At 37.8% G+C, this 17015-nt stretch overlaps 1 protein-coding gene across 1 annotated transcript in view; it reads right to left on the bottom strand.

Annotated features, from left to right (window-relative positions):
* The window catches only part of DNAI4 (dynein axonemal intermediate chain 4), a 94975-nt gene that overhangs the window by 73078 nt on the left and 4882 nt on the right, over nt 1–17015 (bottom strand). Inside the window, exon 2 of the mRNA XM_061168458.1 lies at nt 10661–10844. Within this exon, the coding sequence (XP_061024441.1) occupies nt 10661–10844 (184 nt within the window). The remainder of the gene's footprint in view (nt 1–10660; nt 10845–17015) is intronic.

The raw sequence follows: 17015 nt of genomic DNA, 5'->3' as shown, positions 1-17015 counted from the left end.
CTTTACTGGTTTCTTTTGTTCAAAATTATATTCACATTTGTGAGAACCATTCATATGGTTAAGTAGAGTTGCAGGTGGTTAATTTTCACTGCTGTACAATATTCTACTGTGTCAATATATCATAATTTATTTATTGTTCACAGATTTTCTGTAGTTTCCCAATTTTTGGCTAGTACAAATGACGCCACTATTAAGATGGATGTGCATGTGTTTTGCCGACTATACTGTATGAATTTATGTTGGGTGTATACCTGAGTGGGATCCCTGGGTAGTGAATTATTTTTATGTTCACATATAATAGATACTGCTAAAAGGTTTTCCTCCCAAGTGGTTCCCACCAACAAAGTATGAGAGAGTTCTGTTTGTTACAGATTTTTGTTAGCACTTAGTATTTACCTAGTTTGGCAAGGCAATTTAGTTTTTAAAATTCATGATAGTCATATATTATGAATGAATTATCTGATATCTTCTGTTCAGCAGCACATTTTTATTTATCTCTCCATATTGTTGCATGTATAATAGTTTGTTTATAATCACCAATAATTCATTGGTGATTGGTTGTGTCTGTTGGATTAGCATATCATATTTTATTTATCCATTTTACTTTTAACTGACACTGAATTGTTTCCAGTTTTTGGCCATCATGAAAACTGTTTCAATAAATATTTATGTAAAAGTATACTGTTACACACAACAATGCATTTCTGTAAGGGACAGATAGATGTGGAATAGATGAGTCAACATGCTTAGGTAACACCAAACTCTTTTCCAGGTTGACTGTAAGCAGTTCATGATTATCAGCATTGTGACAGTTGCTGTTATTCTACATTCTCATCAAAAACTAGCATTGTTAGATTTAAACTAGTATGGGTATAGGTATACAGGTATCTCATTTTGACTTTTTCATAAAGTTGAACTTCTTTTCATATGATTATTCCCATTCTGACTTCTTTTTTTGGAGGAAAATGTCCCATACAAGTCCTCTGCACACTTTTCTATTGAGCTCTGTCTCTTTAAAATTTATATTAGCATTCATTAAATGCCCTGCAGTCATGAAATTAAAAGACGGTTGCCTCTTGGAAGGAAAGCTATGATAAACCTAGATAGTGTAAAACACTAAGATCAACATTCAAAAAACTAAGATGATGGCATCCGGTCCCATCACTTCATGGCAAATAGATGAAGAAACAATGGAAACAGTGACAAATTTTATTTTCCTGGGCTCCAAAATCACTGCAGATGGTGACTGCAGCCATGAAATTGAAAGACGCTTACTCCTTGGAAGAAATGCCACGATCAACCTAGACAGCATATTAACAGCAGAGACATTACTCTGCCGACAAACATTCATCTAGTCCAAGCTATGGTTTTTCCAATAGTCATGTACGGATGTGAGAGTTGGATCATAAAGAAGGTTGAGCAGTGAAGAATTGATGCTTTTGAACTTCGCTGTTGGAGAAGACTCTTGAGAGTCTCTTGGACAGGACGGAGATCAAGCTAGTCAATCTGAAAAGAAATCAACCCTGATAATTCATTGGAAGGACTGACGCTGAAGCTGAAACTCCAATACTTTGGCCACCTGATGAGAAGAGCCAACTCATTAGAAAAGACCCTGATGCTGGGAAAGACTGAAGGCAAAAGGAGAAGGGGGTGGCAGAGGAAGATGGTTAGATAGCATTACCAATTCAATGGACATGAATATGAACAAACTCTGAGAGGCAGTCAAGGAAAGTTGGCCTGGTATGCTGCAGCCCATGGGGTCACAAAGGGTCAGACATGACTTAGTGACTGAACAACAACAAAATGTTTTGACTATGAATCTTTTCTATTTTATGTGTAGGAACTGTCATATTTCACTTTATGGCTTCATTTTCCTTGCTGTTGTTCAGTCACTAAGTCATGTCTGACCCTTTGCGACCGCATGGACTGCAGCACGCCAGGCTTCCCTGTCCTTCATCATTTCCCAAAGTTTGCTCAAACTCATGTCCACTGAGTCGGTTATGCCATCAAACCATCTTGTCCTCTGTCGTCCCCTTCTCCTCCTTCCTCAGTCTTCCCCAGCATCAGGGTCTTTTCTAATGAGTCAGCTCTTCACATCAGGTGACCAAAGGGTTGGAGCTTCAGCTTCAGCATCAGTCCTTTCAATGAATATTCAGGATTGATTTCCTCTAAGGTTGACTGGCTTGATCTCCTTGCAGTCTGAGGGACTCTCAAGAGTCTTCTCCAACACCACAGTTCAAAAGCATCAATTCTTTGATGCTCAGCTTTGTTTATGGTCCAACTCTCACATTCATACATGACTATTGGAAAAACTGGAGAAGGCAATGGCACCCCACTCCAGTCCTCTTGCCTGGAAAATCCCATGGACGGAGGAGCCTGGTAGGCTGCAGTCCATGGGGTCGCTAAGAGTCAGGCACGACTAAGCGACTTCACTTTCACTTTTCACTTTCATGCATTGGAGAAGGAAATGGCAACCCACTCCAGTATTCTCGCCTGGAGAATCCCAGGGACAGAGGAGCCTAGTGGGCTGCCGTCTATGGGGTTGCACAGAGTCGGACACGACTGAAGTGACTTGAGAGAGAGAGAGATTGGAAAAACCATTGTTTTGACTATACAGACCTTTGTTGGCAAAGTAATGTCTCTGCTTTTTAATATGCTACATTTTCTTTGTAGTATCTTTTAATAAAAAGAAGTTATTTTTCTTAGCACAGTCGAATTCATCACATTTTCCTTTATGGTTTACACCTTAGATGTTTCATCCAGGAAAACATTCCCAGTCCTTAAATTATGAAAATATTTTTGCTTCTCATGTTCAGAACTATAGTATACCTGGAATTGAGTTTTGTGTATACTATGAGAAAGCAAGTCAATATGTTTTTATTCCATATGAATACCCAATTGTTTCAACAAGAATTTTTGAAAACCCTATTATTTTCCCATTACTCTCTCAGTTCAGTTCAGTTCAGTCGCTCAGCCGTGTCCAACTCTTTGTGACCCAATGAATCGCAGCACGCCAGGCCTCCCTGTCCGTCACCAACTCCCGGAGTTTACTCAAACTCATGCCCATTGAGTTGGTGATGCCATCCAGCCATCTCATCCGCTGTCATCCCCTTCTCCTCATGCCCCCAATTCCTCCAATCATCAGGGTCTTTTCCAATGAGTCAACTCTTCAATGAGGAGGCCAAAGTATTGAAGTTTCAGCTTCAGTATCAGTTCTTCCAATGAATACCCAGGACTGATCTCCTTCAGGATGGACTGGTTGGATCTCCTTGCAGTCCAAGGGACTCTCAAGAGTCTTCACCAGCACCACAGTTCAAAAGCATTAATTTTTCGGTGCTCAGCTTTCTTCACAGTCCAACTCTCACATCCATACATGATCACTGGAAAAACAGTAGCCTTGACTAGACAGACCTTTGTTGGCAAAGTAATGAGAAACACTGGGCTGGAAGAAGCACAGCTGGAATCAAGATTGCCGGGAGAAATATCAATAACCTCAGATGTGCAGATGACACCACCCTTATGGCAGAAAGTGAAGAGGAACTAAAAAGCCTCCTGATGAAAGTGAAAGAGGAGACTGAAAAAGTTGGCTTAAAGCTCAACATTCAGAAACTAAGATCATGGCATCTGGTCCCATCACTTCATGGGAAATAGATGGGGAAACAGTGGAAACAGTGTCAGACTTTATTTTTGGGGGGCTCCAAAATCACTGCAGATGGTGATTGCAGCCATGAAATTAAAAGATGCTTATTCCTTGGAAGGAAAGTTATGACCAACCTAGATAGCATTACTCTCTAGTGTACATTTATTATAAAACAAGTGTTTATATGTGCTTGAGTCACTTGTAGACTTTCTGTCTATACCTTTGTTAATGTTACAAATTTTATAAAATTTGCTACCTAGGAGAGTAAGTCCTTTCACATGGTTCTTATTCAAGAGTATCTTGGGGACTTCCCTGATGGAACAGTGGATGAGAATCCACCTGACAGTGCAGGGGACACAGGTTGGATCCCTAGTCCGGGAAGATCCCACATGCCGAGGAGCCTGTGCTCTAGGGCCCACGAGCCACAACTACTGAGCCCGCATACCACAAGTACTGAAGCCTGCGTGCTCTGGGGCCATCAAGACACAGCTGAGGAGCCCTTGTGCCACAACTACTAACGCTCGCGTGCCCTAGAGCCAGCAAACCGCAACTAATGAGCCCACGCGCTGCAATGACCAGTGCTCACGCATCTAGAGCCTGTGCCCTGCCACGAGAGAAGCCACCACGATGAGAAGCCCGTACACCGCAACTAGAGAGCAGGCCCCACTCTCCGCCTCCACCCATGTGCAGCAATGAAGACACAGTGTAGCCAAAAATAAAGATAAATACATGAAATCTTGTAAAAAGTGTCTTGGTAATGCCTACGCTTTAGCAGTTTTATATAAACTTTAGAATTACCTTGATAAGTTCCTGGGGGAAAAAAAAATGAAGGAAAAAAAAAACAACTTTTGAGATTTTGACTGAAATTGCAAAGAACCTATAAATCAAAATTTGGGTAAAATTGATAGAATATGGGTTCTTTCTGTGCATAAACTGCTCTCTCTCCATTTGTTTGGGTCTTAATATCTCACAGTAAAATTTATAGGTATGTGCATCTTTGTTAAATTTATCCACAAGTATTTAATACATTTTAGTACTATTATACATGGCATCATTTAAAAATATGTAATTTTTGAAATGTGTGCTGCTGGTATATACAAATGTATATTTTTTGCTTTTGATTATTTTTGTTATCCAATAATCTTGCTAAGCTTTTATTAATTTGATAACTACTAGGTGATTTAAAATTTTATATGTAGATAATTGTGTCATCTACAAGTATTCAAAGTTCTGTTTCTTCCTTTCCAAATCTTATACTTTACATTTCTTTTTCTTATCATACTGAAATGGTTAAGACTTCCAAGAATGTTGGATAGAAATGGATCCTTCTTGGAAATGCTTTACCATTGAATATGATCATTGTTTAGGATTTTATAAATAAGATTAAGGAAATTTCTTGTGATTTCCAGTTTCAGAAGAATCTTTTAAACCTAGAATAAAAATTTAATCTTATCAAATACTGTATTGAGATGATCATATGCTTTTTTTCCATTAAGTTATAAATGTGATGAATTACACTGATGGCTTTTTAAATGTTAAACCAATATTAATTTCTTGATATAAACTCAACTTTCTTATATTATCTCTTTCTATTGTTATTGAATTTTAATATTTTATTGAGGATTTCTCCATCTGTTTCCAAGTGAGATTTATTTCTCATACTGTTGTAGTCAGATTTTGATATCAGGATAAGTCTAGCCTCATAAAATGTTTTACAGTATACCCACTTTTCTTGTTCTGTTTTTGTTTGGCATATATCACTAGTGAAACTATATGGGCCTAGAATTATCTTTGATGAAAGATTTTTAAATTATTCATTTCTTTAAGAAAAGCTCCCAATTTTCATTTTTATTTTTCTTTTTAAAATGTTAATTTTTCCATTTTATATTAATTTTCAAATCTTTCAAAATTTAAAATTGGCATAAAGTTACATACAATCTGGAAGAATTACCTTTTTAAATAGCTTTGAAAGTGTACATATCAGTGATTTTTAGCCTATTCACAGATATGAGCAACCATCACCACAGTTAACTTTAGAACTACCTCAAGAAGAAACTGTATCCTTTAATTCTGACTCCCAAACACTTGTCTTTCTCCCAGTCCCAGTGGACAAGACATGTCTGACTCTTCAGACTGTGGACTGTAGCATGCCAGGCTCCTCTGTCCTCCTCTATCACCGGGAGTTTACTCAAATTTATGTCCATTGAGTCAGTGGTGCTATCTAATCATATCCTCTGCCGCCCCATTCTTTTGCCTTCAGTCTTTCAGTCCAATCTCCCAGTCCTAGGCAACAACTAATGTATTTCATATCTTTATAGATTTCTCCATTCTGGACTTTTATGCAAGTGGAATCACATAGAGTGTGGTATTTTGTAACTGGCTTGTTTCATTTAGCATAAAGGTTTCAAGATTCATCCACAATCCTGCATGCATCAGTAGTTCATTCCTTTTTGTGGCTGAAAAAAGTTCTACTGTATGAATATATCACATTTTGTTTAGTTATTTGCTCACTGTTGGATATTTGGGTTGTTTCCACTTGCTGACTATTATGAATAGTCAGGGTATGAAGTTTCAGGGTTTGAAATATATCTTAATTTCTCTTGGGTGTACATATCTAGAGGTAGAATTGCCAGGTCATATGGTAATAGTATGTTTAAACTTCTGAGTTACTATGAAACCATTTTCCAAAGTGTCAGGACTATTTTATATTCCTATCAGTAGGGTTCTGATTTCTTGATACCCTTGCCAACAATTGTCATCTGACTTTTTGATTCTAGCCATCCTAGTGAGTATAAAGTAAAGATCTCACTGGTTTTGATCTGCATTTCTCTGATGACTAATAATGTCATGCATCTTCCCATGTGCTTTTTGATCACTTATATACCTTCTTTAGAGAAATGAGTATTCAAATCCCTTGACCAATTTTTAATTGGGTTATTTGTCTATTATTTTGAGTTGTAATTCTTTATATATTTCATATACAAATCCCTTAACAGACAGATCGTTTGCAAATATTTTCTCCCATTCTGTGAGTTGACTTTTTACTTTCTTGATTATGTTCTTCAAAACACAAATATTTTTAATTTTGGTAAAGTTCAATCATCTGCTTTTTTTTTCTTTTGTGGTTCACATTTTTGGTGTCATATATCTGGGAATCCTTTGCAAAGTCCAAGGTCATGAAGATTTACCACTTCTAAGTTTTTTAGTTTCAGCTTTTTGTATATGTCTTTGATTCATATTGAATTAGTTTTTATATGGTATGAGGTAAGGGTCCAACTTCATTCTTTTGAATGTGGCTATCCAGTCATCCCCACACTATTTATTGAAGATCCTCTTAAAACGGTCATGATACCCTTATCAAAAATCAGTTGACCATTGATGTAATAGGTTTATTTCTAGACTCTTAATTCTATTCATTGATCTGTATGTCTATCCTTGTGCCAATCAATACCACACTATCTTGATTTCTGTTGATTTGTAGTAAATTTTGAAAATGGGAAGTGAGAATCTGCTTACTTTATTCTTCTTCTCCAGGAGTATTTTGTCTATGCTGGGTTTCTTGAAATTCCATATGAATTTCAGAATCAATTGTCAATTTGTACAAAGAAGTCTGCTGGTATTTCTAATAAGGATTGTACTGAATCTACAGATCAGATTGGGGAGTACCACCATTTTACCAATGGTAAGTCTTTCAATTCATAAATTTTGGATGCGCTCCCATTTATTCAGATCATTGTTAATTTCATTCAGTAATGTTTTACAGTTTTTGGAGCTGAAGATGTCACTGCTATTATTAAATTTATTTGTAAGTACTTTATTGTTTTGGATGTTACTGTGAAATTGTTTCCTTAATTTTAAAATTATTCCCAATGTAAAAAGTATAATTTATTTGTATATTGATCATGTATCCTGCAACCTAGCAGAACTCAGTAGTTAATTTTAATTGTTTGTTTGGCCATGCCACAGCTTATAGAATCCTAGTTCCTTAACCAGGGATTGAACCTGGGCCACTGCAGTGAGAGGATCAAGTTTGAACCATTAGACTGCAAAGGAGTTCCCTAGTCTTAATACTTTTTGGTGGGTTTCTTAGGAGTTTATGTACATAACATTACGTCATCTGCAAACAGAGATTTACCTTTTCCTTTCCAAACTGGTTGCCTTTTTTTCCCTGCCTAATTGCTATTTTTAGACCCTCCAGTACAACACTGAATAGAAGCGGCAAGAAAATTTTGTCTTGTTCCTGACAACAAAGGGAAAGCATCCAGTTTCCTGCTAAGTTGATGTTAGTGGGTTTTTCATAAATGTCCCTTGTCAAGTTGAATTCCCTCTATTATTAGTTTTTTAAGCATTTTTATCATGAAAAGATGCTGGATTTTGCAAAGTGCTTTTTCTAATTCTATTGAGATGATCATCGTTTTTTATTCTACAGATATGAGATGTAGTAAATTACATTGATATTAAGATGTTAAAGTACTTTGCATCCCTGGGATAAACCCCACTTGGTAACTGTTATGGGCTGAATTGTCTCACCCTACCAAAAAATTCATATGTTGAAGCCCTAATTCCCAGACCTCTCAGTGTGACTGAATTTAGTGATAGGGCCATTAAAGAGATAATTAAGTTAAAATGAGGTAATCCAATCTGACTAGTGTCCCTAAGGAAGAGGAGATTAGGACATTGTTTAAGCCATCCAGTCTGTGATATTATGTAATGGCAGTCTTATGAAACTAATGCACTCAAGGCATAAAATTCTTTTTATATGTTACTAGATTACTAGTAACTGTAGGTTTTTCACAATGCTCCTGAGGAAATTCTTTCTTTTTCAAGTAGTTGAAATGTTTTATTAATTTTTTATCATTAATGGATATTGAATTTTTCAAATTATTTTTATCTGTTGTGATAATCACATTTTTTTCAGTCTACTGATAAGACAAGTAGTACTGACTTTTGAATATTAGAACAACCTTGCATGTATTATCTCCTCTTGGTCATGATGCATTATACCTTTTACATAGTGGTGTTGATACTATGTAATATGTATGTAATATACAATAATATATCATATTACATATAATGTATATATAGTATATAATGTATATGTAATATGTATATAATTATTATGGGCTGAATGTCTTGTGTACCCCCAGATTCATATGCTAGAACTCTAATCCCAGTGTGATGGTATTGGGAGGTGGAACCTTGGAAAGGTAATTAGGTCATGAAGGTAGTGCCCTCACATATGAGATTAGTGCCTTTACAAAAAAAGCTAGAGAGCTAGCTAAATCTCTTTCCTCCATGTTAGGATACAAAGAAAGTTGGTAGTCTGCAACCTGGAAGAAAGTCATCACCAGTACCTGACCATTTGCCACTGTAATCTTAGACTTCCAGTCTCCAGAACAATAAAAAATAAGTTTATAAGCCACCCAATCTACAGTATTTTACTATAGTAGCATGAGCTGATTCTTAAGGTCATGAGTAGACTCTCTTCATTCCACTCTAATAATGATGATAGGAGCGAACTGCCAATATTATGCTGCGAGATATGTTAGTTGTATGGTAAAGACTCTAACGAAATCAATATATCAACATAGGTATACCTCATTTCGGGCTTCCCCAGTGGCTCAGCGGTAGACTTCACCTACAATACTGGAGCCACAGGAGATGTGGGTTCGACCCCTGGGTCAGGAAGATCCCATGGAGGAGGGCACAGCAGCTCACTCCAGTATTCTTGCCTGAAGAATCCCAAGGAAGAGGAGCCTGGCAGGCTACAGTCCATGGGGTTGCAGAGTCGGACATGACTGAAGCGATTTAGCACAACACAGAATACCTCAGTTTATTGCACTTCACTTTATTGCACTTCAATATTGTGGCTTTTGTAAAATAAATTGAAGGTTTGTGACAACCTTGCATCTAGCAAGACTACTGATACCAGTTTTCAAAAGTATCTGCTCATTTTGAGTCTCTGTGTCACATTTTGGTAATTCTCACAATATTTTAAATATTTTAATTATTATTTGTTATGGTAATCTGTGACCAGTGCTCTTTGATGTTACTATGATTCACTGAAGGCGGAGAGGATGGTTAGCATCAGTTCAGTTCAGTCACTCAGTTGTGTCTCTTTGTGACCCCATGAACCGCAGCACACCAGGCCTCCCTGTCTATCACCAACTCCTGGAGTCCACCCAAGCCCATGTCCATTGAGTTGGTGATGCCATCCAACCATCTGATCTTCTCTTGTCCCCTTCTCCTCCTGCCCTCAATCCTTCCCAGCATCAGGGTCTTTTCCAATGAGTCAGCTCTTCGCATCAGGTGGCCAAAGTTTTGGAGTTTCAGCTTCAACATCAGTCCTTTCAATGGACACCCAGGACTGATCGCCTTTAGGATGGACTGGTTGGATCTCCTCGCAGTCCAAGGGACTCTCAAGAGTCTTCTCCAACAAGCATTAAAGATTTTTTAAATTAAGTCATCTACATTGGAATTTTTAGACATAATTCTATTGCACACTCTATTTAGACTACAGTATAACATAAACATAATTTTTATATGCACTGGGAAGCCAAAAAATTTACGTGACCCACTTTATTGTGATATTTGTATTCCAGTGTTTTATTCCAACTGAATCTATAATATCTCTGAGGTATGCCTGTACTGTATTAGAAGTAAGTTATTGTTTCAAAGCAGCATACATCCCTGGTGGTCCAGTGGTTAAGATGCTGCCTTTCAATGCAGGGGGCATGGGCTTAGTCCCTGGTTGGGGAGCTAAGATCCCACATGCCCTGTGGTGCAGAACAAATGGTGCTAGAAAACCTGAATACCTCTATGCAAAAGCAGCAACAGCTGACCATACCTTGTACCATATACAAAGATTAAGTCAAAATGGATCACAGACCTAAGCGTAAAACCTAAAAAGAATTTCGAAAAAAAAAAACCCAAAAACAGCATACTTTCTACCCTTTACATTTCAATCAAGTTCTTACCAGCATCATTTTCAAACAAATTCGGAATTCTAAAGAATATTACCTGTGTGATTGTCTTTGCAGAGGAAATAGTCATTTTTTCTACTTGTTTTGCTTCAGGTAGAATCATCATGTTTTTTGACATAGCCATTCTGCTTTGGTTTGCACCAGCATATCCTCCTTTCATTAGAGCTCCTTTGCTTGCACCAACAAAGCTAATAGACTTCCTTGGCACTAAGCCAACGTTTCTATGTCAGGAAAAGAAAATATAACACAGAAGATCCAGGATTGAAGAAATACTAGCCAACAGGAAAAAAAAAGCAAACTTTCACTTAGAAACATGGAAACAATCTGATCATATAAACAAGGAAAAAAATAGTAGCCACTTGAGAGCTCATTATATGTAAGCATAGTTCTAGAATGTTTACCATCACTGTGTCATTTTTTCCTCACAATAATTCTAAGAGGTTGCTATAACATTATTTTATTTAAACCATAAAGGCTTAGAGGGAAGCATTCCTACTAGAGTTGAAATTTGAAACCCAGACAGTCAGATCAAAAGTCTACACTTATTTCTCTGGGTCTGTTTCCTTATCTGTAAGACGGGGGTAATAATAGTATCTAACTCATAGGTTACTGGCTTCCCAGGTAGCTCAGTGATAAAGAATTCACCTGCCAATGCAGGAGACATGGGTTCAATCCCTGGGTCAGGAAGATCCCCTGGGAGAGGAAATGGCAACCCATTCCAGTATTCTTGCCAGGACAATCCCATGGACAGAGGAACCTGGTGGGCTACAGTCCATGGGGTCGCAAAGAGTCAGACACGAGTGAGCAACACATAGGTTATTATGAGGATTAAATGTATTCATTTCTATATTATGGTTAGGAAATGCCTGGCAGATAGTAATCATAAATAGGTGTAGACTGCAGTTATGTAGGCAGATTGAAGCATGAGTAATAAAACCTGGGAAAGAATATCATGTTCCTGCCTGAACAATTACAGAATAAATTTTAATAAGAGAAAATATAATCAAAATATTTGCATCCAGGAGTAGAAGTATGATTTCACTTTTGGATCAATTCTCCAAATTCCTTAAGACAAACACCTAGTCATTCTCTCATTCTAGTACTCTAATTGTGCTGCAGACTTCTATAAAATAAGAATGATTGTCCCTTAAATTATAAAAAGGCAGTGTGTTTCCAAAGAAAACATTTTAAACAATACTTTTACTTTCCAAATCATGACAAGATCAGACAAGAATACAATACTTTAAAATGACCACAATCTGCTTTTCACATTTTATTTTTCTTCATAGCATTTATTACTACTGACACATTGTATGTTGTCGTATACTCCTCTACTAGAACGTAAGCATCTTTAGGGCAAGAACTTTGTCTTGTTTATTGCTATATCACTAGTACAAAAGACAGTACCTAGTATATTGTGGGCACTGTTTAGCTGCTAAGTCTTTTTCGACTCTTTTGCATCCCCATGAACTGTAGCCTGTCAGGCTCCTCTGTCCGTGGGATTTTTCCAGGCAAGAATACTGGAATGGGTTGCCATTTCCTCCTCCAGGGGATCTTCCTGACCCAGGGATTAAACCCGCATCTCCTGTCTCCTGCATTGGCAGACAGGTTCTCACCACTAGCACCACCTGGGAAGCCCTTAACTGATGTGCTTGCTCAGTCGCACATCAATTTCTCTGCCAGTGGCAAATCCCAGTGCTTTTCCATGGGGTTCCCTCCTCTTGGTATCTGTAAGTGATAAACCATTTTTGTAATGGCAATGATATCCTGATCTGTTGTCCTTATTGTTCCTGAAATATTAACACACTGCATTTAACTCAGCCCGTAAGTGAAGCTAGAGAAAAAACATCTAACCATGATGCCAGGTCTCATTTTAAATTACAATTGTTAAAGTGGGTCCTTAATGTGACAGCAATCACACTGCATTACCTTGGTTAATTTTTTACTACCCCTTCTAAAGTCATTATTTCACACTTCTTGAACATCAACATTTCCTCTCCTATGTTACCTTCAGCTAACTAGATGAGAAAGCTGAAGCAATCAGATAACTTTCAAATACTCCCACTGTTACATCTGTGCACTTGCCTCTCTCTGTGTGTCTTATTCCCTGTTTCTCCTGTTACTCTGAAAGAGTTATCCATGATTCTTCATTAGGTCAATTCCTCTACATGTGTTCCAGATTCCATTCCTTCTTGCCTATTTATGGATATTGCTCTAGTCATCCTCTCATGCGTCATAAGCTTCTCTCTACTGGATTATTCCTTGTCTAGTAAACCTAATTCTCTTGCAGTCTTTCCCTTTTTCTGTCAAAGGTAATGTTTTTCTTCCAGTTGTTCAGGTGAAAAAAACTTCAAAATATATCCCAAATCTAATCCTTTGTCGTCACTCTTTGTTACCACTATCATGATCCAAACACTATCCTCTCTCTCTTGGATTACTGCAGAAGCCTTCTAATTGATCTTCTCACTTAACCTAAATTCCCTGAAGTCTATTCTTCACATGGTAACCACAGTGATCCTTAAAAACAGAAGTTAGATCATATCACTACTCTGTTTCCCATCTCATTCAGAGCAAAAACCTAAAATTTTACTATAACTTAAAAAGTCCTACATGCATTTAGATTGAGCTCTGATTTCATGATCAATACTTTATCCCTTGTTTTCTCTGCTTCAGTCACATTGTCCTCCTTGGTATTTTTCACATATGCCAGGCCTTTGCAGTTGCTATTTCCTCTGCCTGAAATGTTCTTCCCACACATGTACATGTTTAGCATCCTTTCTGTCTCCAGGTCTTAAAGCCACATTCTTAATGTGGACTTCTCCAGCTCCCCTATCTAAAATGTCAAATACCCCTCAAATACTTCATATCCCCTTCCTTAATTTTTCTCCTTAGTACTTCCTACTAACATATTTTTACTTAATTAACTTATGAATTAGATGTTCCCCACCTGACCCCCCAACCCTGAGAATCTAAGCTCCACAAGTTTAGGGACTTTGTGCTCTTTTGTTGCCTGCTGTATCCCTAGTGCCTACAATAGTACCCAATACACAGTAGCTGTATAATAAAAAAAATTGCTGAATCAATTCCCAAATCATTATATCCAATCCAAAACAGTCTCTCAATCTTCATATTCAAATGCTTACCAGCCTAACTGGATAGCTCCAGCTAAATGTCTTCTAGACATCTCAAGCTAAGTAAATACATAATGAAATCATATCACATGTACTCATAAACCAGCCCTTCCTCTTTTATTCCCTACAGGGACCAAATAGAAACAAATTAGCAATGATGTTGCATTTACCAATTAGGTAGTTACTGTGATCTAGTGAGAATCCTCAGTAAACTCTCCCAGATTTTCAGACTGTAAGTTTTATGGGAAAGAGCCATGTTTATTATGTCTACCATGAAACCTCCAACTCTTAGTACTCTGCCTGATACAGTGGTAAATTTGACACAGAAAATACCAGTAAATTTAAAAAATTGAAATAAGTACTTGTTGTCAATTATGTTAGAAATTTATGGTACATATCTAGCCTAGCTGTGTTTGAAAACAGATACTTTTAATAGAGGCAAATTAGTGGGCAATGAATAGGAAGACATTCAGGAGATATTCACTTTGAAAGTTTTGCCTGAAAAATCATGATACAAGAGGTATGTAGCTGTAGGTTCCTGAGTTTCTGAAGCAGAGACCTACTCTATTTTGTTCACGCCTATTTCTTCAGTACCTAGGGCAGTAACTGGAAAATATAATGCATTCTATATAATTGGTGTCTATATAATGAACATCTGATGATCACTTCTATGACAAAAGAGACTAATGACATTAAAGCATGCAACACATACATGAATCTCACGATGAAATAACCACAGGAGGAAAGGAGTGGCTTAAGAAAAAGTGTCTTTATTATTCTCTTTTTATTTTAATGAGATGAAGGTAGGAATTTCAATCTAAACCAAATCAATTTCTTTCATTTATCCAACTGTTATTTAAAAATTATTGTGCATAAGGCTACATGCTGGCAGGGATACAATATGAATCTGATATGGGCCCTAAGGAGTTGACAGTCTTAATAAGAGAAAAAACATATATATGATTACAATGCAAGTACCAAATTGTATTTGCCTCAAAAGACTTACATATAAGATATAACGAAAGTTGCGGTAAACATTACCTTGGGTGAGAGGAGTAAGCAGAGAAATCAGGAAGATGGCATTTGAGTCAGGCATGAATGTAGGTCAAATTCAAAAGAAGTGTATGTGGTGTGTATGTATGTGTGTTTGTGTCTGATGCAGCTGCAGGTGAGGAGGGACGAGGGTATTGGAGCAGGACAGGAAATACAACCTGAGCAAAGCTCATTGTGAACAATAAAAGTAGAAAAGCAGGTGGTATATACAGGGACTCTTAAATGATTTGGATAGATGCATGAAGGAAAATAAGTTAAGCTTTGAAAAAATAAAATGGCCAGGCTAAGTCTTTGAAATTTACTAAGCAGGCAAGAGAGTGCCTTTGAGAGAGAAGAGTAAGCTCCTCAAAACTATGTTTCAGAAAAATTTAGCTATATATGGTACACATTAGAAGCAAGAAGACCGTTAGTTACAATGCCATGGAAATAGGCAAGGTGAGAAGTAATCAAAGTTTAACCTGGGGTGGGCAAATGTAGAAATAAAACAAATCCTAGATAAAGCATGTATTAGACTATCTTTTTATTTTCTGTATTTTAATGTTTTGATATCTAGGAACTTGCTGCACCTGAAGGGACTGCCCCTCCCAAGGCTAACCAATTCTTATGCATGGTAAGGGACTTGCCTACAAGTACACCATTTATATTGGCGTCCCAGGTGAAGAACCTGGCTACCAATGCAGGAGACATAAGAGACTCAGGTTCCATCCCTGGGTCCGGAAGATCCCCTGGAGGAGGGTATAGCAATGTACGCCAGTATTCTTGCCTGGAGAATCCATGGACAGAGGAGCCTGGTGGGCTAAAGTCCATAGGGTTGCACAGACGGACACGACTGAAGCGACTTACCACGCACACACCAGTTATATGCAAACCAGTCAATCCGGAGTCCATACCCTCAACCTCCTCCTTCAGCAGGCCCTCAGAGACCTCACTCTCTGGGTCACTACCCACTTGCTGTAATCAGTGCAAGGACAGGAACCAGAAACCTAGGGACAGGCCTGATACCCAGAACCTTTACAATTATTCAAACAAGCTATTCCTACATCTGCTTATTCTGGTTTGTGCATTCCTTGCCATGGAAGCCACAATAAAGCTTCTTGCCCAGGTTTTCCTCTTGCTAATTCTACATCCTGCCTGACCCTGGTGCCTCTTCATGTGCCCCTCTCTGTGGTTCAGCATGCCATGCCTCCTGGTTTTAGGGATCTATGAGTATTTAAAAACAAACTCCTTCCTTTATGGTGGTTCTTTCTGTGTCTGTTTCTTACCATACTCGATTAAAACACAGTCCAAATACCCTTAAAACACAGCAGACACAGAACTAATGCTTGCATGCATGCTAAGTCGCTTGTCACGTCTGACTCTTTGCAACCCTATGGGCTGTAGGCCACCAGGCTCCTGTGTCCATGGGATTCTCCAGGCAAGAATACTGGAGTGTGCCGCCATGCCCTCCTCCAGGGAATCTTCCGGACACAAGGATTGAACTTGTGTCTCTCCTGTCTCCTGCCCTGGCAGGCAGGTTCTTTACTGCTAGCACCACCTGGGAAGCCCTACAGAACTAACAGGACTCTGTAACTGATAATAACTATGCTGATTGACATTTAAACTTCCAAGTACTTCCACTTATTTTTGTAATTGTTTTACTTATTTCACCCTTTAAAAATGGAAATATAATTGACCTACAACACTGTTAGTTCTAGGAGCACAATATTGTGATTCAGCATTTCTATACATTACTAATGATTACCACTCTAATTCAATCCCTATAATAACTTATTAGATATTTAATTGCCATGTTTTACATGTGAACAAACTTAGGTCAATTTAAATGCCCAAACTCATCCAGTAACTCACAGACTATGTGTTCCTGAGCAGGTTTCTTAATCTGTTTCTTTCCTCATACATAAATTAAGGTTAATAATAGTACTGGCCTCATAAAGTTAAGGTCATGATTAAATCAGACTTTATTTCTAAAGCACAATAAGAAGTTAAATTGTAGACATGTTCAACATTACATACTATGAGTGCTAATCTGGTGGAGTTGTTTGGTAGCAGTTGAAAATCAAGAGGAAAGTGAATTTCAAGGAACAGAAGTGAGTAAACACAGATATTTGTGGTTTATGGTCTGACATGTAAAGGCTGCAAAAGACATCCATCCAGTACTCACAAGAAAAGGCTTAGCAAACTGAAAATCAATGGGTCTTCTTAGACCCA

The sequence above is a fragment of the Dama dama genome, chromosome 20, assembly GCF_033118175.1.
Source record: "Dama dama isolate Ldn47 chromosome 20, ASM3311817v1, whole genome shotgun sequence".
In the NCBI taxonomy this organism is placed as follows: domain Eukaryota; kingdom Metazoa; phylum Chordata; class Mammalia; order Artiodactyla; family Cervidae; genus Dama; species Dama dama.
This window is presented reverse-complemented; position numbering and strand designations above follow the sequence as displayed.